We start from the raw sequence: 25,478 nt of genomic DNA on the forward strand, positions 1-25,478 counted from the left end.
GGGGGGGGGGGGGGGGGAGGAGGATGATTTATGGTGAATTTGGAGGGACTTTCTCTTCGCAGGTGTCTTACCGTCCGGAATTTACCATTTTTCTGGAGGAATATGAATTAAATGGTGGTGATTTAAACAAGAAGAGAAACTAGGGAATCGAGATTATTATAGTTTTTTGGGAAGAATTCACGTGACGGTTTTCCAGTACTCTATGATTATCTAAAAAAAATGTCTTGTGAATACTCTTGATTCAATGATTCATTTTTAGAAATTCCATAATATTTTTATATCTTTTGATAGTATTCTCGTGTCTTCTTTTTTATAAAAAGAAAATTTGTATTGATTTTAATTGCTTTGAACTCGGTGAATTACATTGATTTATTCGGTTTCACGATGGCTTCCGTCATTACTGTTGAGGATTTGATTTTTTTTGTAATGAGAAATCCCCAACAGGCATGACTATATGAGTACTATTGTGTTCCATTGATTTTTAACCGAAATGAGAAAAAAAACCAGTATCAATAAATTGTATTTTCAGTAATTTTCTTACAAATGTGATTCTCTCCTCAGTTTTTTTTTATAAAAAAATATTTATTCTCCTTACAAATTCATTTGTGGAAACTTATGTACGGTTATGTGTCAAAAATTATATTTTTGGTTGGTGGCACTAGTTACCGAGATTTGCAGCAATTTCTTTTTTTTTTTTTTTCGAGAAGTTGATGAGATTAGTAGGGGCCACCAGGACCGCCACTCTGCGGCGGTCCATAGCTGTCTTGAGGAGGAGATGGTGGTCCGTAACTTCCGCCTTGTTCTTTCTGAAAAATTATGAGAAAAATTTCATTAATTTCTCGGTTTTTGGGGACTGCGAAGTAGTTTTCGCCGATATTTCGACTATTAGTCACTCATTTTTTCACCATTTTTTTTTCACCTCTCCTTGAATCCTAATTTTTTTTACGTCACGCCGTACAGTAGCTCGCGATAAACTCGACTTCTGCATGGTGTAACGTAAAATATTATAGATCACTCGGGCATGAACTTCGCTTTCAACGAATGTGGGTGGAGACCACGTCTTCGTCTGGGCCTGCCAACTTCACATTCGTCGAAAACGAAATTTGTGCCCTTGTACACTAATGTACCATTTCATCACACTGACTGTAAAATATCATTTTACGGACACTTCGTGTTCGTCAAACGCCGTTCACGGACTTTGTGAAGATATAGTAGGGGAGGGTGGGGCAAAACGGCCCCCCTTCAATTGTCAATAACTTGTGAATGACATTGTGAAAATTCCCAGTTTCAACTTCATTTTGAAGATAATTTTTCATTCTTCAAAACGAGCTCTAACTCATCCCAATCGGATTATTGAATCGGAAAATATTGACGATTGAAGGGGGGCCGTTTTGCCCCATCCTCCCCTATATTTCGTTACGAGTGCGGAAAAGTGTTTTTTGGCTCGTGGGAGGTTTATAGCATGAGCTGAAGGGGAGTGATATAATTCCACGAGCCAAAAAACACTTTTCCCACGAGTATCAAACGATATTTTTCATCACAATGTGTGGAAAAGGGACGTTTTAGGCACGAAACGTGCCTAAAAAGTTACTTTTTCGCACAGCGTGATGAAAAATTATGTTTGTTACTTCGCCGAAATAGTATATTTCGTAACGAGTGCAAAAAAGTGTTTTTTGGCGAGTGGGAGGTTCATATCACGAGCCGAAGGTGAGTGATATAATCCCACGAGCTAAAAAACATTTTTTCACGAGTTACGAACAATATTTTTCATCACAATGTGGCGGAAAGTTGACTTTTAGGCACGCGGAGCGTGCCAAAAAGTTCACTTTTCGTCACAGCGTGATGAAAAAAACTTTTCTGATAAGTGCGAGGGTTTCAGACCGAGACGAAGCCGACGAATGCAATCACATGAATCAGAAATGTTTGGAGACGCCTATTGGAGACGCCTATTGGAGACGCCTTAAACGGCTGCGAAGCCTGTTGGGCATCGTCTGCACTAAGAAAAATGGCCGTCCGATGATTTATCGTTGGCGCTTCATTCAATTACTTTACAAATCCTCAAGTTCCTCTAAAAAATGACAAAATGGGGACTTCGAGTACAACAATAAAAAGCAATGCAGTAATTAATGAGTCGAAGAGGAACTACTACTGTCAACTACAATGTACGGGTTTGAACAAGTTTGAATGGGTAAGCCATCGGTCGTCCATGTTATCATGGCGATCACCGGGCCGCCATCGGTAAATAACGGTCCCAATTGAACATAGGAGTAGCATAGGAAACCACAGGAAACCTATGCCGGTACAGACGGTTCCTCTATTACCAATCTCCCGTTCGCGGGAGCCTAAGGTTGAAAAATTCCCCGAGTGGGATTCGGTTCCCCTTGAGATCGAACTCAACCGTTCGCACAGTAGACTTGCGTCTACTTTGAGAAAAAAAATTTCTAATGTCTGAAACATATTTTCTTGAGAGAAGTAAATGATTTTCAATGGCTTAAATCTCAGAATGTGTGAACTTCACGGAACTCGAATAAATTTTCATTCATCACTGTCGTTCCGCGTTGCCTCATGAATATTTTACATATTGCAATATTGGAAGTGCATAACGAAAAAATCATGAAAACAATAAAGACTAGAAGATTGACGATTCTTCTACGCGATTTAAGGATGTTCTACACCCTTTCTGCCAAAATTCACGTTTTTTTAATTTTTCTGGCAAACTTATGATGGAATTGACGTGAAAAAATATAACGTTTTTGCGTTTTGTCATTATTTAATGACTGACGAAATTTTAAGGTGGTGCGAACATTTTCCTGCGTTTTCTCTAAACTTTTAAAAAGAATCACAAATGTAGAAAAAACGCATGAAAATTATCGCACCACTACGCAACTTCGTGAGCCATTAAAGAATGACAAACCACAAAATCGTTATATTTTTTCACGTCACTCCCATCGATAATTTGCCAGAAAAATGAAAACAACGTCAATTTTGGCTAAAAGGGTGTCGAACATCCTTAAGTAAGTTCATTTGCGACAAAATCATGCTTGAGTACAAGAATATTTTAAAGCATGAGGCCTTTCTCGGGTCATGTGAGTTGAGATGTCTGCGAGAATTAAGCAATTGAAGAAAATTTACTTGTCTCAGGAAAATATGTTTCAGATATTAGAAAAATTTTTTCTCAGTGTAATCGACTCGGCTGCCAACATCGGTTGCTAATAATTTGTTTTCCCTTACCTGAGTTTTGTATCGAATGAAGTAAACTTCCGGTTTGCTCGGTTGCGTCGGCGCCTGCGTCGGCAGAGTGACCTCTGGTGCCTCTTCGGGTTTCTTCACAAGAACATAAATGAGCGTTTTCTGCTCATCCTGGGGTGGCAGAGGCGGTAGAACAGGTGCAGTTGGAGTAGGTGGAGTTGGCGCCTTGATGAAGACAATTTTGTAGTGCTTCTGGGGGGCAGCTGGTGGTGGGAGATACTTTGGTGGTTTGTACTCTGGTGCCTCGGGTGGTGGTACGTGAACGTAGACGTGTTTGTGAATGACTGAGGGCCGCTGGGGAGGTCCGTAGGTGTCCACTGGGCCTGACGGATAGCCACCACCGCCACCACCACCTCCGGAGGACGGAGGGAAGTAGGAGTCCACTGGGGGCTCTGGGGCGGGTTTCGCCCAGGCGCAGGCCACTGTTGATACCACGAGCATCAACTGAAGAAGAAAATAGGAGGAAAAATATGAAGAGATGGAAGATATCGGGAATAATTATTTTCGGGGAACTACTCTCAACTTTAATCACCCGAAGGTGCTGAAGACCAAAAGAAAAAATGTATCAATGCACGAAGATGCTGAGGGGATCAACATCATGTCCCTTCAACCTGTCCTCACACGTCTCCCAACAAAAGCTCATTCTCAAAATCAACTCAAGATTTAATTCTACCCAATTTACCCATCGTAAACCTCTCAATTACGCACTCAATACTTTAAAACGGCGTGTAAATCATGGAAAGCAACATAAACTCTTTACGACCACCGTTAAATAGTTTGCTAATGACTTCTCCCATTATTTTTCCTCATCACTGAATAAATGAAGATGACACACGAGTGCGATTCAATTTCAACGCTTTCGCTACCTCTATTATTACTGTCTCACATTTTTTTTTCTCAGTGCACCTAGCATAATAATTAAACCAGTCTCTCTCGTCTCTCGGTGCTGCACTAATTACTTCCGCTAGAAAGCATACACTGGATTGAGAGATATCAAGCCCTCTGTGTGCACAATGGCATCGGGATGAACGAGATTTCTCAGTGAAAAAAAAAGGATCGCGATTTTTGCACTCGAGAAATTGACAAATCACTCGGAAAAATTGAGGAAAATCATTTTCGATGGGGACACTTACAACAAGCCCTCGCATTGTGATGAGTATAATTGGGGTATCCACTGGGCACAATGGAAAAATGTCACAAATAAGTTGGAGTTATTTATTAAACTGTTGCACTTTGGATTTTCACTGTCAGGCGATCACGACGGTTATGCCCGTATTGCGGTTGTTCTGGCAACTTTTATACCACCCAGAGTGTGAGAAGGCCCCCGAATAGACCTCGTGGTTAAATTGTGTACGTGATGGTATATGGAGTGCACCTTCCCTTCATTTCCCCGACGGGTACTCGTCTCTTTCTTCGGTGATTTTTTTAAAGGCTTCTTCCCCACCTATTCAAGTATATAAATCACGTACGTATGTACATGGATAAGTGCTCTATGTGTACGGTGGGACGACCGTTGGTAGTGGAGCTGGTGCAATTCCCGAGTGGTGTACGCTGCTTGGAAAATTATGGTGGTCTTAATTTTTGGTGAAAGAAATCCAAAGTGGTCTACATAACGTAATGGATTATTTTGTTATGTAAAGAGTAGGGGAATTTTGTAATTCTAGGGGGGGTCTGGAATTATGGAATTAACCCGGGGAATTTGATTTCTTTGTGCAGCGTTTTCTATTGAAATATTTTCTATAGAAATTCCTTGACCTAGTTTTTCAAGTTTTTTGATTCCGAATGGAAGCTCTGTAATCGTTCAAATTTAAGTTTTGGATTTTCATGTATGAAATTTTTAAACCTCGTCCGTACGCATGTGTATGTGCACGTATGTAACAAAGTTTTTCTTCAATTGTTCGCTGATGAATGGATGGAATTGAATCTTTTTTTTTTAATGTAGATATTGTTGAGTCCTATCGATTGCCATTAATCAAAATTTAATTCATAGATTAGCTTTTTTAATTTTCGATTTTTTTCGAAAATCGGTTGTCCCACGATAACTGAAAAAAATAGTTTGGATGTCCTTTTAACCGATTTCGAAGATGAAGATGATAGCAATGATCGTTATTTTGATTTATTTGAAAATTTGCAAAAATTTTTTTTTTTTGAAAATCAGAATTCCGGGGATATTTTTGAAAATCGTGCTTCAAATGAATTCAATCATAGCTTAAAATGTTTGTTTTAATGCCGTTAAATCAAAGTTAGATGATGACGATAACAATATTGGTTGATTTGATTTTTTTGATGATTGTTGAAAATTTCGAATTTTTCATGAATTTCGCTGAAAGTAAGCTTTCGGATGGTTTCTTCAAATGTGATGTTTCAAATTCATTCAAATATGTATAAATAAAATGTTTCTATCATCATTTTATGGAAAGGCTGAGGGGAGAGATAGAACTGTAAAAAAACAATCGGTTTTATTCAAGAAAGGGATGATAAGAATAATGATGATGATAACATTCAACTAAGTTGAAAGTCTGGCCTAATTGTTTAAAAAGAAATCGTATTTAATTTAATAAAATGAAATAATGAATTCAGTAGCGAAGCGGTAAACCGGGTCAAGTTGATTTTGACTATTGGCCAGTTTTTGACGAATATCTCGGAATCTAAAAGAGATAGAAAAATTTTTGTCATGACCTTTCTATAGCTCTTAATTGGTTCTACAAAAAAGGTCATGAGAAAAATTTTGCTATCTCTCTTAGGTTCTGAGATATTCATCAAAAACTGATCAAAAGTCAAAATCGACTTAACTCGGTTTACCGCTTCACTACTGAATTATACACGATAAAAGGAAATGATTTGGAAAGTAACCATTCGGAAGCACATTGCTAATTTATTAGCAAAAATACACTATATGAAATACAAGAGAATTTTCCACTTGTTTTTTTTTTTTTTTAAAGAACAGAGAAGAAAAATAGAGCGGAAAAAGTTTGAAAAATTCACGTTGAGGAATTCGTATAGAAAATGTCTGAATAGACAAAATTGCATAAAAAGATGAAATTCTACTGATTTTGTTCTATACTAGGGGGCTCCGCCCCCCTCCCGCTCACTTCGCTCGCTCCCCCCCCCCCAATCTTCTAAGGTATGTTTAGGTGTGAGTATTTTATAGAAAAACAATTGATAGAATGATTGACCTCCTTTGAAAAATTGAGATATTTATTATTTACAAAAGGCGGTTGGTGCCTTTTGTCGTTAGACTCGACCATTCATTTTTCCATTTATTTACGTAGAACAGTATGACGTATACTATCATTACTGTCTTTTTAGAAATTTGACCTTCATATGAATCTATAGAAATATGAATATTTTAGAGAAATAGAGATTGAATTTATTCTCAATGGCATCATCAATGTCACAGATAAGGGTCAAAATCAGGGGTTTCCTGAATTTTTAACTCTTCCTATTTTTTTTATTATATAGAGAGAAAATAGTTTCCATTGGATGAGAGGAAAAAGAAAGGAGGGGAGGCAGGCTAGAGGAGGTGTTTCAAATCGAGAATTACTTCGATAAAACCACTGAAATAGAAAAAATAAAAAAACTAAATAGTTTCCATTGGATATTCTCTACAGAGAAAAAAGCACAGTAAAATTATGGAATTTGGAATAAGAACCCATTATAAGCACTCTCATTTAATCATTCCATTGAAATAAAATACGTCTTGCACTACCCTCATCATTAACTTCTTCACCTTGAGACTCCCCACATTTGGTCACATGTCCTCGAACACTCGTTCACAACTTCCAATACACCTTTCTATGTTTTGTAACTCGCCGAAAAAAAAATTCCTGAAATTCCCGAAATGAGAAAAAACAATCGCAATAAAAAGAACCATTAACTTTCTATTAAAAAGTTGAAAAAAATGTTGCAAAAAGTGAGAAGAATATTGATACAAAAAAAACATTCACATTTACTGTGAACTGTTTTCGACTCTCGAGTGAAATCTTTTGGGGGCAATTAGTGTATAACTCACCGTGGAATTTCGAAAGGAAGGCACATGTAGCGACTTTTATGACCAAGAAGAGCATGCGTTACACGGTGCAGGAGGGGTGGCAGAGGGGGGGGGGGGAGGGAGAAGAAATATTTCTCCGCATTTTTTTATCCGCTGAATTTGGTTTTTTATTGATAGTAATAACAGATTATCGGACTTTCTTTTTTTTGGAAATTTTTTCGTGATAAACTGTCGACGCCATGTTGAATCATCACCAATTGAGGGAGGGGATGCGATATATGGAGCATGTGGAATATGTTGTAAAACGTTTTCATGATTCTAGACACACCAGAAAGTGAAGGTAAATAGTCACTGCTTCCTTCTTGGATAATTTATATAATTATGAAAAAATATGACTACGTTAATGTGAATTTGTTCGTAAAATTATTCAATTACGAGGAGTAATTGTAATAGGGAGACTTGTGGGGGAGGAGGTAATTATAGTTAATTCTCGCATTAGGCGAAAGCCGATTTTTATGTTTGAAAAATTGATGATTTTTTTTTCTTTTTTTTAATTGTTCAATTAGTCGAGTAAAAATGTACGCGACTAATTATCACATATTTCTCATATTTCTGATACATAATACAATTTTGTAACGGAATTAAAACGGTATAATGAGGCATAAATAATCTAAGGGTTCGTATGGTCGTATATATCGGGAGGGGGAGGGAGGCGCTTATATATAATATACCCTCATATACATATGATAAAGAGTGCCGTTATATAAGGGATACCCATCGATAGGGGGTACCAATGTAGGGGGGAATACCCATATATTGAAGGGCGGATTAACTGTCAAAATGACAAACGTCAATGTTAGCATAAAAAAATTCGCCATGAGGGGAGCCCCCCTCCGGATTGACGAGCGGAGCGAGCACGGGGCGAAGCCCCCTAGTTTAACCCTCGATCACTCGCTTAAGGAGCGCGGTGCCGCCCGTTTTCGATTTTTTATATTTTAGCGTGTATCTCAACGCTAAAAAATTCTGCAAAAAATAGAGCTCCTAGTCCTGCTTTTATTAAGTGTTGGCGTTGTCCGTTTTTTTCTCGGGAAATTTGTTTAGCTAAAAAAAGAGCAGAAACATCGGGCGGACAGAAAAGCGGCGCCGCGCCGCCCGGTGCGTGTGGGTCTCTGTCTAGCCCTCGAGCGACAGTGTTGCTACATTCACTGCTGCACTTGAAATGCACGCGTAGTGGTAAGCGCCAAGGTGGCAACAGCGCGCTCGGTTTAAGCCAGTGGCGCTGCGCTAACCGTGCGACGGATGAAGATTTCTTCTTCTGATCGTTTTGATTATATCTGTTATTAATGTTAAAAGAAAATAATTAATGGTTTGACGCTTCAAAGCAATGAAACAGTCATTAAAACACTATTGAATACATGAAAAAATCAGCCTTGAAGCGACTTTTATCGTCCACCAAAATAAAAATATTATTATTGTCAAGTTTGAAAGAAGATCCAATTGTTGTGCATCCCATTCCGAGATATTGCCAAACGTTCGAACAATTACATCGTTGGAGTCATCAAAGAAAAAAAAGTCTTCATAAAAGGCAGTCATTTTTTTCCTAGCCAATAAAAGGGGAAGAGTGCTTCACTCAACTCAAAGGTGATTAAGAAGCCATGTAAATTGTGCATTCAAGTGAAGGAGAGGATTGAACACATCTGTCTAAAATGGTTTCTCACTTCCTGGAAGTTGGGAATTTTTTCCTCTCGATTCCCTTTGACGTTCAATTTGTTAACTTTTTTTTCTCTTCTTTCTGGTGTCAGCCATGTTGAAAAGAGGAATGATCAGGGGAAGAAGTAGAAACAGGATACCCTCTTGCAGTGGATTGACTCGTGAGTGGCAGGCGAAAATAAACTGGACAGTTGGAAAATTTATTGCATCGCGGTATTAACTTGGGTTATATATTCATCAACAATGGAGGGATTCAGGTGCAACTGTGCGATGAGATTTTTACCTTTGATAGAAACGTTAACGCCAAGTACTGGGCTAATTAACGTCGGGGGATTTGATTTTTTTTCTCTTTACGAGAGGATTTGCAAATACTGGAGTTTTTTCATATTTTATATAGATTTTTTATGCAATTTTCAGGGTACAATGGACGAGAGTAGCGCGAAAATAATCATCCATTCATTTTTACTTTTTATTAATCATTACATCAGGTCGATTGTTGAGGCACTATTATAAGATAATTATCATTTTTAAGCTGCTAGTATAATACTAAAAATGTAATGAATCTTCATACAACTGAAGAATCATCATCACTTCCTCAATACAAATCTTATGACTAGATTCAATCTCTCATTGTTTATGTCATATCCATGAGATATTTCCTACAATTTCCATGAAAGTTATTTAATTATCCTTCGTAATCATCGCTTAATGAAGTGAGAATAATCAGGAAGATAGGAACAATACACTAATTCTACTTTGTTTTCCACACGATAAATAATAAAAAAATTCTGTTTCTCACTTTTTTGATTATGAAAAAAAGACCGAAACGATTGAATAAAAACTGAAAAGTCAACAATATCATTTTTCTTGTTGAAAATAATGACAGGAGTGAAAAACATTTCAAATGGACAAATGGCAGTAAAATAATTTTTTTCACACATTTAATTACAATGATTTCGTGTGAAAACTTGAGATGACAAAATGAATGTGTCACATTATTAACGCTTTCAGGGCGCGCGAGCAATTATTACATCTTAACTGTTTAAATTGAGTCATTATGTGGCACGAAACTCGTACATTCTAGAACATAATAGCTATCCTAATTCGTATTCAAGTCTCATTTCTCTATTTATGTTTTTTTCAGGTGAAATGTTACAAAATATTGGATAATTCTCATTACCCGTGCAGAATAATTTATTCATTAAATAATAGTTCATGATTATCTGCAAAATGGAGTCGTTTAAAACGTTAAATAATTATCTTTCTCGTGGCTAAATTAACCGAATGATAATTTGAAGGTGAAATGATAATTCCACAGGATACAAACCAGAGTAACAGAGTGAATTGCTACGGTTTTTGCTAATTGGTATTCTTCGAGGGAGTCTTCCGCGCGTCGGTTGGCAAATCGAGGGACTTTCACTCGCACAACAGCCACTTCCGGGACACGCGTGTTGTCTACATCAGTATTTTGTATTCACTTGTCTATAGGTAGTGAAAATTTGTATTATTTGTCGGGTGAATTTTTTTTCAATGGTGTAGCTTTTCTTCTCACTCTCGTATAAAAAAAATCGCAAAAACTGCTCGAAAAAAATCAAGGTATTTCCTCAATTTTTTCGACTCTGAAATCTCCCACTGCAAAAATCGTTTGCGTGATGCCGCGAGAGACTTTACTGGCAATGGGTATGAAATTCCGAGTTTTAGATTGAATTCAAGGAAATTCATGAGCTTTCAGTGGGAGTGAGATGGAAATTTCACAACTTGATTGAATTTTCAATGGAACATGAATATTCAGAAACAAAATGACATGAACTTTCAATTTTTCCCTGAATTTTCCTGATTTTCCTGAATTCTTACGGAATAATTTAACTGAAAAATCAAGTATTTTATTGATTTTCAGATCATTCCAACACAAAATCAATGGAATATTTGATTTTTCAATGACAATATTTCCTGAAATTTCAGCGGGAATTAAACACGATAAAACTTTCCAGGATTTGGTGAATTTTTAACAATGCAATTTGCTATCAATTGACTGAATTTTCCGATTTACTGATTTATATATTCTCATTTATTGATGCAATTCGCTGCATTCTTGTTCATATTTTTTTTATTTTTCATTAAATGAATTCTCATGCCAAAAGTAAATATTTATTGATTTCAAAGATTGTTGAATTTGTTTGAGTTAACATTTACGTGTGTCATTTTGACATGTAATTGAAGAACCTTTCATAAAAAAAAAATTGCAGATCGACCCTGACATTATCACAAAATTCGTCGCCCAATTACCCTCCGACTTTCTCTCACAAATCCCCCCCCCCCCAATTCAACGGCTCAATAACCCTTGAAACTCCCCCCTGATCTCAAAAAACTTTAATACCCCCATAATAACCGCAATCACTTATCGATCATACCGATCACATCCTGCATCAAATTCCAGGTGAAAGTAGACCATAAGTGTCTTGCAAAAAAAAAAAGCCAGGAAAATTGACGAAACCCAATCCAGCGATGATTCTCCATTTATTTTAACGCGGAAGACCTTTCTCGTAATAGCGAGTAACTGAATGTATTAGCTGCAGTCTGATTCGATCTTTCACTCGGCGCAATTTTCAAAGTTTTTAGATAACTCCCGACATCCTTCAGAGGATTATATGGCCGATTTTTAAGTTTACTCGTATTTTCGGAAACTTCAAGTTGCCCTTGGAGGTCATCCGTGTCTTACCGGCTTTGGATAAAAGCTGTTGATTCGTCGTTAAAATACCGGCAGGCACCTGCCCAGACGACCGAGACTCTACGCTAGCCGGCGGGCGGTAAGTGCTTGAAAACATCAATTCGGGCGGAACTTTATCTTCCGTTGAAGTTCCTAATGTACTAGTTACAACTTCATCTGGAGCTTCAAACGTTTTCTTGATGCCGAGTCCTATCGCTTCTATGAAGTTCTCCAAGGCACTTGGAGAAGAATCTGGATGACCTTCAGGATGAGTTCTTTCAGGTTCTTGTTCTTCCTTTTCGTTAGGTTCCGGTAGGAGGAACGTGAATCCTGAAAGGTCGTCCACGACACTCATGTCAACGCCCGGATCCTCGCGTTGATCTCCACGGGATTGACCGTGTTCACTTGGTGCAATATCTGAAGTTGACGTGCGTTCTTCAATGCTTGGATTCCATGAGATTGCAACTTCACTCGTTCCAACTCTTCTTTTCAATTGTTCTGTTCCATCACTCACATTCCGTGAAGTTTGCGGACGGAGATATTCGTAAACTTGTCCAGTTTCACTATCAGAAAAATCTTCTGGTTCCGGAACTTCAACTTCACTCGCATCAACTGATTCCAGAACCCCCCGATGGCCACCGGACCCACCATTGCTCGAAAACTGTTCATCATAAAATTCATTTGGACCGCCAGAAACTTCAGTCGTTCCAACTTGTGACTGTTCATCCACTTCAACATCACTCGTTTCAAGCTTTGAACTCAATTTTTCCGTTCCATCGCTCACGTTTCGCAAAGTTTGCGGACGGAGTTGCTCGTAAACTTCACCAGTTCCGATATTCAAAAACACTTTTCGCCCTGGAACTTTAACTTCACTCGTGTCAACGGATTCCAGAACCCCCGAATGGCCGTCAGCCCCAGCATTGCTTGAAGTCTTTTCATCATGAACTTCATTTGGACCGCCAGAAACTTCACTCGTTCCAACTTGCGACTCTTCGCCTACTTCAACTTCACTCGTTCCAAGCTTGGAACTCAATTTTCCCGTTCTGTGACTCACATTGAGTGAAGTTTGCGGATGGAGTTCCTTGTAAACTTCGCCGGTTCCAATATTCAAAAACACTCTTCGCCCCGGAAATTCAACTTCACTCGCGTCAACATTCGAACTTCGTCGATAAGTCGTTTCAGACTCTCCTTGAAGTTGCTCCGGATGACCTTGACCGAATTCTTGTATCTCTTCACTCTCTGTTAAAGTGGCGACCCGATCTTCAGGCCATCTGACCCATCCCGTTCGACCTTGAGCGAAGTTGTAAAATTCTTGAGAAGATACTAGCTTCATCGGCTCGAAGTGGACAGTTCCCTGGAACCGATGAACCCTGTAGATTTGCTTATTCTCCGGATTTATCACGAATTCATCGCTAGGCTCGGGAACTGATGGGTTCTCTTCAGGTTCGTTGCACCCGCACAGCCACGAGATAAATGAGATGCTCCGCGTCCGACGCTTCACCGGAGTCGCCAAGGTTATCAATACCATCCAGCACAGAATCAGGAGCAATGAATTGGTGGTTATTGGTGAAATCATGATTTTTACCTTGAGGTAGAACACACTTGGACACTTTTCAGTTACTGACTGATCATCGTCATTACCATGGGCCTTAAATAGAATCCTCAGTCGCAAATGAGTCTCGGTAAAAGTTCCTTATTCAGTGCGATTGGGATCGAAAGTAATTATCGGATTGGCGTAAATGTGCACTGATTTTGAATAGTGATGAGGGGACAGTAATGGACATTGAGAAATGTGGGATCATTAAGGTTCAAATGGGAAATCATTGGATCTTAAGCAGCGGGTTCATTAAGGGGAGACTACTATGAGTTTTACAGAAGTTTTTTTTTCAAAATTTTTGACAACAGTGGACAATAACAATTGCGAGTTAGTTTTTTTAAATTCGATTCCTGCACAGCTAATTTCGTTTTTTTTTATTTGAAAAACTGCACCATTCATGTTAAATAACCAGAAAAATGATCCTCAACATTTTTTTCAAAACATTTTTCTGGCTATTTTACATGAACGGTATAATTTTTTACATTCAAACAACGAAATTAGCTGTCTAGGAGTCGAATTTCAAAAAACTAGCTCGTGATTGTTATTGTATACATTTTTTCAAAAAATTTGCTTACAAATTGGAGGCCGTGGACTATTTTAAACATTTGAAGCATTTACGGGCAGACGAACAATAAGCAATTAATTTTTTTGCACCAATTATTCGTTTTTAGATATATATAATCGAACTTCAATTAGGGATTGGCATCAACCATTAATTTTAGTAATATTTGGGTTGAAATTTGGAAATGATACAATAATTGATAATTGTAATTTCCAATTGACTATGAATTAAATCATTAAAATAAGGGATTGCAAACTGACTAATATTTCGCGCAAATATTTCTAAATTTCGTAAAAGTGATTTTCGATTCACCAAATAATCGTCAATCCTCCGAACTCAATATTATTTAAGGATTGATAAAATAATTCGGAATTTGGTTATTTAATTGGTGATTAATTTTATACATAATAATTATCCGATAATGTTTCTAGTCTCCAATTCTCAGTTTTCGTCATTTATTCTATTCATTTCATCAAAAGACAAGGGTAGAAACCGAATTCATGGGAATTCTTTCACTATTCGAAAAAATATATCGATTTTCAAACTTTCCGGAGGCATTGAAAAATTAATTTTTTTAGTTGTTCCTGCCCACTTTTATTGCATTTTTTGAATTTGTTCTCGCCGAAATATTGAAAGCCCTCTAATACTTGAAGAAAGAAAGTGATTCGAAAGTCCTGCCGCCATAAAAGAAGAAAAAATCCTGTTTCTAGTCGATTATCCCTTTCTGACTTTTTTTTCATTTCCTTTTCATAATAATAATTGGAATCCGACCTGCCAGAGTTGAAAACCAGAGTTCATAGCAGAGATGTCAGACAAGATGTGATCGATTGATTGATTGATTCATTGATTTATTAACTGCACATTATGTTGTGCAAAAACTATGGCTGAAGCCATATAGCAGAAATAACAAGAGTATACTTAAGACAGACATTCATGTAAAGTAGCATAAGCACAATAGCTTGAAAATAAGATAAACTAGAGCTACAAAGGTAGAGGGCAACCAAGTACCTCAGCTAACCGTGAATCCACGGTAAAATTTACGTTTTAGTCACACGTGATGTGTGGGAATAGAAAATTGAGGAAATGAGATAATCGAGAGAATCGGTGAAATTGGAGTTGAAGAGGAGAGAGAGAAACGAGGGAAAATCGAACAATCGTAACATCTTTTGTAGAGATATCATCTTAGCTGACAATTTCACGGACAACTGGTGCAATATAGTTCTGGAGTTTCTCAGGAGATACTCAACAGCTGGTATTGAACTGTGGGGATGCGATACAATGGAATTAGACGAGACGCAGGTGAAGACATTCGAGATAGTATTCCATTAGAGATGAAATTTTTCGTGCAGTTATCCTGAGTAATTTTCCCTTTTTTTAAAAATATAACGTTCTTTGTCAGCAATCTACTTCGCCAAGCATATGCTAGATTTGGGAATATTTCAGGGTCATCTTAGCTTATGGATAAGTTGATAAGTAACAAAATAAATAAATAAATAAATAAATAAATAAATAAATGAATGAATATATATATCAATTTTTTTTTCAACAGATCAACATATTCTTTTTTTCATATTTATTTTATTATACATATGTATATGATAGTTAAGCTATGCAGGAACGATGAACAGGAAAAATATAGTGGAAAAATTCGAATATTCAAATTTCAAAAAAATTGAACATTTGGATATAACAAAAATGCTTATGGAATTGTTATGAACAGTAAATTTAGATGCACATGCAAAAAAAATAGAAGACCAATGTTTTAAAAGACAAAAATAAAATAAAAAAATGTGAATATTTAAAGATCACTTTTCAAATTTTTTCTCAAATCGAAACATATAAAAGCGGACATTAACTCCTTTTCAATGAATACATGAATACATAATATGAATAAATAATATGTATAAATTACTAGACAATTATGCGCGCGAAGCGCGTCCCCTTTTCTAATATTGAAAAAAAATACACGGATTAATCTATATGTATTTTTTTTAATATGAAAAAAAATTGAAAAATCAAAATCCTTGATACAATCCTCTGAACTGTAATAAAATATAAAAACAATACCATATAACCTTTCAATTACTTCTCCACATGCTATTACAACTTTCATTATTTCCAAAAATTAATCACTCTTAAAAACAATATGAACAATGAATGAATATTAGGAATCTGTGATGATGACTTGGCGCGCGCCGTTTTCCTAGTCCTGAGTAAAAATGCAATTTAGTTTGAATTGCAACATTCTATGGGCTTCCATTCAACCTAGTCTCCCCTCTCAATAAATCAGAAAAACTTTACGTCAGCCCCTCGATGCACCCGACTGAACTCAATTTTTTTTTAATTCATCGCACTCTATTCGTCAATCCCCATGTTTTGCATGGAACCGGTTCTTCGAACCCCGTTAAAGGTGAAAACTCAACGATGTCTGAAGATGTTTTGACGATAGCGTAAATAGCCGTATAAAAACGTTCATTTCCGGTGGAATACCAAGCCCGATGCATCTGTGTTCCCCGTACACGTGCTGACTGAGAAACTTGGAATCGAAGAAAGTGACACGTTATTTAATACATTGGAAAGCACATGACAGCGGATGAATAACGCAGTAAAATGAGTAATTGTTCACAAATCATTTTTCCATTTTTACGTCTCAAAATTTCACTTTTCCATTCACGTACAGCTCGAGGAATTCAGTAAATTTTTTTATGCGGATTTCTGCTGACGACATTGCGAAACGTGAAGTTATTTATGAAAATATAATGACTACGATGAAGTTTAGATTACTTGAAGATGCTGAAGAGATGGTGAAGTGCATATGAAGAGGTCTGAAGATGCCGAAAAAGATAGTCTCCCGATAGTTTTGGATTGAGGAATGTAGTTTTTATCACTTGATGCCTCTGTCGATGCCGTAAAATGCATGTACATAGGCATAAAGAATTTCCGAGCATGAAATTAAAAATGAGAAAGTGCTACTCTCCATTCATTATCATGTAATTATTCATCAATAAAATCATTCAAGCACCACAATTAGTCATCTCATCGCATACCTGATGCAACACCTGTCCCATTCTGAAAACTTGCTGATGCAGTTCAATTTTTCTCTCTCTTACCATCAATTCCGCCGCGTGCCGAATAATACCCCAACTGAAGTCATTCCACAAATCCAGAGCTGGGCAAAATACTATTTGAAATAATTAAAATATTAAAAAAATTTCATCTGAAACCAAATCATGAAATGATGAAATAAAACAGTAAATACTATTTCATTTTTGTTTCGTTGAAATGAAATATCACGTTACTATTTTATTTCAATTTCAAAAAGACATAAGTAAATAGTCAACTTGAAATATATATTTAAAATAGTATTTTTTTTATTGTTATTTAAAGTGCACAATTTTTAATTAAATTATTTACACTGTCGTTGGACTATTGCAGTTTCAGAAATTGTTCGAATTTTGCATAATTAATATCCTGTTTACATTTAGTTTCTGTACATGGTTACTGTTGCAGTTATACTTTTATATTACACTCCTTCAAATAATTACGTCAAATAGTATTTCATCGTACTGAACCATTTGAAATATTATTTCTATGTGATATTCATAAAATAGTGCTGAGCTCTGCATAACCCGAGAGAAGAGTGGAGATGCGATACAAGCAGGTGAGTGTCCGAAGATTCCGGCTCGACGGTGAAAGCTGAATGAGGATCAAAGGTCGCGACACCTGCTGCTTCTTCTCGTCTCTCTTGGGAGATTTTCTCGAATGTAGAGAAGAAAAAAAATCGAAATCAAGAGGTGAAAGTTACTCCAACATTCATTCTCTTTTCTCCTCATTCGACGGCTAATTTACCATACCTGTGACTCTTGTAAAATGTGAAATTGGGTAAAGCTGGCCACATCGTGCGTGGGAAAATAAAATGAAACAAATATTTTTTTATGTAAAAAAAAATAATAAAAAAGAAGCTTTATTTCGCCACCGTTTTTCTTGCAAAAAATAATCGTATAAACATTTTTTTTTCTTTTCATTCTTTCACTATCCTTCGACTTTTCTTCGCCATAGTCGTATTCGTCGTTATTTTCATACTTTCATTCAATTACAATACAAAACAAATCATCATCTTGAGGATCTTCAGGTATATTACAGTCGTACGATGATAATTATAATAAATTCGATGAGGAGGGATGAAGAGCAATGGTATGAGGACAGTATCACAGGGTCGATCGTACATCTGGGCATTCAATGATTATGATCGACAGTGTGTTACCATTAATTCGCGATGTTGTTTGTCGGACGTGGAAACAACGCGCGCCATCTTTTCACACGAAAAAATACGCGCAGTGCACGTGCGTCGAACGTTTCAATTAGACTAATTGATGATAAATTCTACTCGTAATCACGCAGAGAGACATTGAGGACGACAAGAATTGGAGGAGAATGATGAACAACGATAATTGGAGATTGATCTCGGATTGTCATTGTCATCGTTGTCTGCATTTGTTTGGGTAATTGTGTTGTCGTGGATTAAATTGACTAGTAGGGGCCGGATTGTCCGGGAGGTCCGTAGTTAGAGCTGGGTCCTGATGGTCCACTGGGCCCGGTGCTACCGTGTCCACCGTCGGCGATTATACCGGAGCCTGATGAGCCACTGCCAAGTCCACCGAGGGAACCACCACCGAGGGAGCCACCGCCGAGGGAGCCGCCACCGAGGGAGCCACCGCCGAGGGAGCCACCACCAAGGGAGCCGCCGCCGCCGAGGGAACCACCACCAATGGCACCACCACCTTCCTTCTGTAAACGAGAAAAATATTTTTTTCGATGAAGAACTGTTGTGCAGGACAAATAATCCCAAAATAATCAATTTCCCAATCGTTCAGAAGCTGAATATGCAATTTTAAAAACTTTGAGAGGCTGATGATCCCGGAAATTTCAAAGATGACGAAGTCCATGTACGAAAAAATTCAATAGAAAACCTTTGCAAATCACTGGAAAATTCTATTAAAATTCTCGTTAAAATTCTGTTTGTTTTTCGCGCAGAGTCAACTGGATATTTGATACGAAAAAGTCAATAGATTTCGATTTTTCTGCTTGAATTGTTGTCTTGAGATTTTTTCCATTAAAATTATTAGTCACGGATTTTCCAATTTTCTTCCGCCATTCTTTTTGTTTTGCATTACAGGATCCGAGTGAAAAAAAATTAGAAAATTCATGCCCAAGTGTTCTTATAGAAAAAATTCCAGGAGAATATTCCCATAAAAAATCGAAATCTATTGACTTTTTTCAAATATGAAAAATCTCATAGAATTTTTCTATTGAATTTTTTCACACTCGAATCCTCCATTCAACCGTCCACGTTATTACTAATGGACCCTTTGACCATATTATGGTCATACATATCTTCACATGTTATGAAGTCTCGATAAATCAAATAAAAATGGCACCCTAATGATTGAATTTTCTCACCTGAGTCTTGTACTTGATGAAGTAAACCTCTGGTTTGGATGGCTGAGTTGGGGCAATTGTTGGGAGACTGATCTCAGGCGCTTCCTCTGGCTTCTTAACAAGAACATAGATAAGCGTCTTCTGCTCGTCTTGCTGTGGGAAGGCTGGGATAACTGGGGCAGTTGGGGTTGGTGCAGTTGGCGCCTTGATGAAGATAATCTTGTAGTGTTTCTGTGGCTGTCCAACTGGGCCAATTGGTCTGATTGGTCTCTCCTCAGGTGCCTCTGGTGGTGGCACATGAACATAGATGTGTTTCTGGATTAGGGCACCACCCGATCCTCCGCCAAATCCACCGCCGAATCCGCTGCCGGATCCACCACCGAATCCACCACCGAATCCGCCGCTGGATCCGCCACCGAATCCGCCGCCGGATCCGCCACCAAATCCGCCGCCGGATCCACCACCGAATCCACCGCTAGATCCACCACCGAATCCTGAAATTGATCCTACGTTGCTACTTCCCAATCCTTGGAAAGATCCACCACCGAGGGAGCCGAGGGATCCACCGCCGAGTCCACCGTGACCACCACCGAGTCCTCCGAGAGAACCTCCCCCGAGACTACCGCCTCCTGGTGCACCGTAGCTACCGCTCGGCTGCTGATAAGAGTATCCAGCCTCTGGCCTTGCCACCGCCACTGTGGCGAGTGCCACAATCTTCAGGAGCAAAAAAAATCAGAAAAATTAATCATGTCAAAATACTTCTTCTCCAAAATACTTCTTCTCCTTGCCCGATGGCCTGGCGCAGTGGGTAAGGTCGTTGCTTCACGTGTGCAAGGTTTTTCGAGTTCAAATCCCGGTCGGGTAGAATAGTGAGATCTAATCATTTTAAAGTCGTGATCGTCATCGCAATATACACGGAGAGAAATATTCAATAAAAATTACGTATCTTTTCCGTAATTCCGGAGTCAAATGTGGCTGTAGGAAATTTTACGGAACTGTCACGGAATTTTTCCGGAACGTTCCGTAATTTTTATCTGAATCTCCTGTGAAAAATTACGATACCGACACTTAAATTTTCTGAGTCGATTACGTAATCGGTGGGTGAATTGTGAGTTCCGTAATTTTTACTGAATATTTCTCTCCGTGTACTCAATCGATTCGAAGCGATGTCAAATAACAATTAAAAAAAACTTCTTTTCTTCAATTCTGACCAAGTTTTCTCTTCTATTTTTAATATATGGAGTCACTAAAATTCCGGGAAAGGTGAAAGTTACCGATCGCATGATGATGACGATGATGATAATGGAAATACATTATTGTTAACGCGGAAGTGAAGGCACTAGATGTTTTTTTTGGATTTGAACTCACCATGAATACCCTCATGGCTGATTATATGTTAAAATTGCAGCTGTATTGTAGGAGAGCCTTGGCTGCTGTTGCTCCTTTGATTGAGGACTGATGCTTGTTCACCGTTTGGTGAGCGGCTTTTATACGGACGAGCGACGCGTGAGCTACTGTAGAGGGTACCACTAGAGGCGGGAGGATTCCGTGATGGAGAGGAGAATGTTTTTTTTCTTTTTTGTCGTTTTTCAACGGTTCTTCTCTCTCAGTTTGAGCACTTTGGGATCATAAGTTGATGGGAATATCGGGAGATTGGACTTGCAAGACTCGGAAATCTATGAAATATTTTGAGGGGGATTGGAGAGGAAGGAGTGGCCATTGGAGGCGAATTATTCGGAATTAATGATTGAGACATGAGCGAAATCTTTTTCAGTGGAAAATTGTTGGTATTCGTTATTCAACCCGAGGGGGAATTAACGAGAATTATGGGGGCTATTAATCTGTACGGAAGTTTAATTATGCTCGGTAAATAATTCGAGTTATGATGAGTATTAAATCGGCGATTGGGGGGTGAGGGGAATTTTAAATGGTTGAGGAACTGCATTCGTCGGAGTTATTTCTTTGGTGACCGGAGTTTTTTTTCCCCATTGAATAATTTCTGGAAATTTTTTCTCGGCGAATTTTTCCCTTGGAAACTTTTTCTTATCAATCCTTCCTCGGCGAATTCTTCCCTTTGAAATTAATTTTCCTTGCGAATTTTTTCCACTTAGGATCTTGCTTGGAATTTTAATTTCAGAAAATGCTAATTGAATTTCTCTTTTTTTGTCTTAGAAGGAACACTATGAAAAAGATTGAAAATGGTTGACTTAAAGGAAAAACTGGATCTGGATTTTAATTCTGTCTTGTTGTAGGGGTTCTATTTGAAGAGTTGAATCCTATTTTGACGAAAAGGTGTTTTTAAATTATGCATGATGTTCAAAAATTGTCGACTTCAAGAAAATAATAGATGTAACATTGAATAAAGATGAATTCAGTATCGAAGCGGTAAACCGACCGGGTCAAGTCGATTTTGACTTTTGGTCAGGTTTTGATGAATATCTCGGAATCTAAGAGAGATATCAAAATTTCTCTCATGGCCTTTTTTATCATACTTAATTGGCTCTACAATAAAGGTCGGAACAAAAATTTTTCCATCTCTGTTAGATTCCGAGATATTCGTCAAAAACTGTCAAAAACTTGATGTTGTATTCAAATATGTCTGAATTAATATTTTCCGGGGTAATTTCAAATGAGTTTTTTTCTTGGGGACATGGAAACTTTTTCTAAGAAAAATTTTTCAGGTGAACAATTTTCCGGGGGATTTTTCACAGAGAAAAAATATCTGGGAACCTAAAATGTAATTTTTTAACCCTCAACATGAGTCAGTAATCTCCTAGAAATAATCATCTCAACTGCAATTAAGACTTCAACTCATCGATGTTCCGAACACAGACCATTCTTCATTGCCAGTGGCAAATGGCTGATGTTGGCTCGCTACCGGGCACCGAGTTAAGTTTTTCCAACACAAATAATTGGTGACAAATAGAAAATTATTTGACTTGATTTGCTACACTCGGATGCTATATGTGGATTGATGGACATGTTGTGGACCTTTGGAGTAGTACTTTCTACGACATTTAACATTCATCACTGGGTGATTGGATGATTACCGAAAATTTCGAAATTTCACGAGAAAATATGTAGGGTAAACAGGCCAATAGCTAGACGGTCAAGGAAACGTTGAAGTTCATTAAAGGATTTAAAATTGACGAAGTATCTGAATGAATAAAAAAATGAGTTCTAGGCCTTAAAGAATATCCGAATTACGAAAAAACAACAATTTGAAGTGGAAAAATTGAAGAGAAGAATAATTAAATGGAATTCTCTGGAGGAATCTAGAATTTTCATCCAGTTTACACAAACATGTGAATTTTTTTTATTGAATGTGAAGAAATACAAGGCCAAATAGATTGTTAATCTTCGGGATGTGATTCACCTCCTGAAAATATTGTGCTATTTCCCACATCCGACTCTTTCGAAAGAGAACTTCTTTTTCTTCTCCACGACACTTTGTCACTGATGCTTAGCAAATTGCAACGCCACGCCACCCAGCACTGTACACTGAGAGGAAAATCTGACGTTCGATTTACAATAAGAAAATAGTTGAGGCAGTTTTGGTGAACGATAATTTTTGCAAATCAAAATGCAGTTAAACTAACCAAAGTTCAAAAGTAACCGCGGCAAATCTATCGTGAGTAGAACTATAAAATAGTTGCAATGACTACATTCTATTGTAGTAATCACTTCTCCGGCCACGGTTACCGTAACCCATGCGAAATTGTTGAGGACTTTTTGACTAGAATTCGATGGTGATGGAATATAGTCAGAAGAATCATATTTTTCTCTCAGTGTACCCGAGGTGCTAGTAACTCCTGAAATCATGGTGTCACTTGCTGGTGAAATCAATTTGGAGTCACCCATGAAATCACTGAAACCGCTGACACCGGTGAAATCATAGAAATCTCGTGACTCCCATTCATGGAGTCATTTCTTGAAGTCACAATGAAATCATTTGCAATCAATGAAATCCATGAAATCACGAGGGAATCCCTCGACCGAAAATACACCACGCTCTACACTCGTTCTAGAATTTTTGGTTCGAGAATTTTGTAGTTCATACGCGCGTATTGATGGTAACAAAAGAGAGGTGTCTTGTGTTGTTGGTACATTTTAAAGACAAATTCAGATACGTTACTGTCGCAGCCAATGACATCTCAGGGCTATGTTGCTATTAAACAATATCGAAAAACAATTTCACCTCCAACGTTTGATGATGAAGGGCACTTGAAAATTGACCAAAAATTTTTGAGAGAAGTGGAAAAGTACTTCTAGCATTGTTCATTCGTTTATTAGAAATAATAATAATTTGTAAGCGTTCGTTAAATGTTTTGTGATAATAATTGTGGTGTTTTGTGTTGTTGGTACATTTTAAAGACAAATTCAGATACCTTACTGTTGCAGCCAATGACATCTCAGGGCTATGTTGCTATTAAACAATATCGAAAAACAATTTCACCTCCAACGTTTGATGATGAAGGGCACTTGAAAATTGACCAAAAATTTTTGAGAGAAGTGGAAAAGTACTTCTAGCATTGTTCATTCGTTTATTAGAAATAATAATAATTTGTAAGCGTTCGTTAAATGTTTTGTGATAATAATTGTGGTGTTTTGTGTTGTTGGTACATTTTAAAGACAAATTCAGATACCTTACTGTTGCAGCCAATGACATCTCAGGGCTATGTTGCTATTAAACAATATCGAAAAACAATTTCACCTCCAACGTTTGATGATGAAGGGCACTTGAAAATTGACCAAAAATTTTTGAGAGAAGTGGAAAAGTACTTCTAGCATTGTTCATTCGTTTATTAGAAATAATAATAATTTGTAAGCGTTCGTTAAATGTTTTATGATAATAAAATCAATCGTTTTGATAAATAATTATTTGATCTCGATTATTCTTTCAATTTTGGGTCATTGACTTTTCAGTGATTTCAATTACGTAGAAATCATTGATTTCAGTTGAATAGAGTCAATGAAATCATGATCAGTCATGAAATCACTGGAAACCGTGCTTGAAATCAATGAAATCGTGAATTCAATGCAGTCATTGAAATCACTGATGTCGTCAGGTGAAATCGACTGCAGTCTGTAGTCATCGTGTCACTCGATCTTGGAGTCATTAGCCCCTCGACTGTACCTCACAAATATTTTTTTTTCTCGCTGTATTGTTGATATTTCGAGAAAAAAATTCATCCCCTGGTTATACATAAGCGTTATTATTCATAATGATAATAATCCGTTCAGTTTTCATTCTATTATTTATAGCAAATATTCAATAAAAGGTGAAATCGTCCAGGTTCACTCTATTATACGATAACTTGAGAAAAAATGAAGATAGCGAGTGGAAATTTGGTACGATTATAGCTCTTACTGAGCGGTTTCGGAGATGTTCAATCCAATAGAATTGGTAGAAATGAAAAAGCTTCACTGAAATTGAATAACTGAATAAACATTGAAATTCGTGGTATGCCCAATATTTTGAGATGCGCCTAATGGACATACATTATTGCATCATTAGACGCAACGTCAAGTGCAGCAGTGCCTCAGCGGGCAGTCTCTGATCCGCTCTTATTACGTCGAACGAGACAGATGGTAAGATACACCGTGGCTAAGACTCCCGTGGAAGATTAGCCCGGCCGATTATGGGACAGACGTGTCGTGAAATCTCTTTATCAATTCCGTGAGAATGACGCCAACTATTTTTCCCCGTCACTGGGGATTGGTAATTGATAGCGTCAATTAGGGTAACTGTTGTTAATTTTTCTACGTTTGCATTCTTCAATTATCACATTATCTCCACAAATGTTGATTTTTGGAAGATGTTACATTCCAATTTAATTTCACTAAATTTATTCAGAAAATGTCTTTCGTCAGAAATTCCTTGTTCCAAAAAAGTTCTCTTGACATTCAACATAGAATATTTTCGTGTGGCGATCTCTCCCTCCCCCCCCAATCTCCCTCGGATTATTTATTTTATTTTTCACCGGAGGCAAAGACTTTCGCGAGGACGGGTCCCTCTCGCCGTCGCGTTATTTTCGTGAATGTATTGAATTGAGATCGGCAGGGGAGCACAGAGGAAGGCAACCAAAGGATTCTCTCGGAATGAGAAAGGCAAAAGCCATGTAAAGTAAGAATTAAAAATGAAAGAAACGGAAAAAAATTGTTTGGGTTGCACACACAGAGGAAAACAGAATGTGTGTGTGTGTGTGCACACCTTTCTGCC

The 25,478-nt window shown here is 37.6% G+C and overlaps 2 protein-coding genes across 2 annotated transcripts; both read right to left on the bottom strand.

Annotated features, from left to right (window-relative positions):
• Positions 1 to 552: 552 nt before the first annotated feature.
• On the bottom strand, positions 553 to 4,576 carry LOC107040866 (proline-rich extensin-like protein EPR1). The gene is made up of 3 exons (XM_015261132.2): positions 4,383 to 4,576; positions 3,232 to 3,693; positions 553 to 806 (listed from the first exon to the last, which is right to left on the bottom strand). The coding sequence occupies exons 1-3, from the start codon at positions 4,395 to 4,397 to the stop codon at positions 717 to 719; spliced, it is 567 nt and encodes a 188-aa protein (XP_015116618.1). The 5' UTR covers positions 4,398 to 4,576; the 3' UTR covers positions 553 to 716.
• Positions 4,577 to 17,784: 13,208 nt separating this feature from the next.
• On the bottom strand, positions 17,785 to 20,702 carry LOC107040873 (probable H/ACA ribonucleoprotein complex subunit 1). Its single transcript, XM_015261140.1, has 3 exons — positions 20,624 to 20,702; positions 19,277 to 19,969; positions 17,785 to 18,604 (listed from the first exon to the last, which is right to left on the bottom strand). Exons 1-3 carry the CDS (start codon positions 20,636 to 20,638, stop codon positions 18,347 to 18,349), a joined length of 966 nt encoding a protein of 321 aa, XP_015116626.1. The 5' UTR covers positions 20,639 to 20,702; the 3' UTR covers positions 17,785 to 18,346.
• Between the last annotated feature and the right edge of the window lie 4,776 nt (positions 20,703 to 25,478).

The sequence above is a fragment of the Diachasma alloeum genome, unplaced genomic scaffold, assembly GCF_001412515.2.
Source record: "Diachasma alloeum isolate Michigan unplaced genomic scaffold, Dall2.0 Dall_scaffold_00349, whole genome shotgun sequence".
In the NCBI taxonomy this organism is placed as follows: domain Eukaryota; kingdom Metazoa; phylum Arthropoda; class Insecta; order Hymenoptera; family Braconidae; genus Diachasma; species Diachasma alloeum.

Coding starts and splice junctions, on each gene's coding strand:
- LOC107040866 (XM_015261132.2), bottom strand. Junction 807..3,231: donor TCATTCGATACAAAACTCAG/GTAAGGGAAAAC, acceptor ATAATTTTTCAG/AAAGAACAAGGCGGAAGTTA.
- LOC107040873 (XM_015261140.1), bottom strand. Junction 18,605..19,276: donor TCATCAAGTACAAGACTCAG/GTGAGAAAATTC, acceptor TCTCGTTTACAG/AAGGAAGGTGGTGGTGCCAT.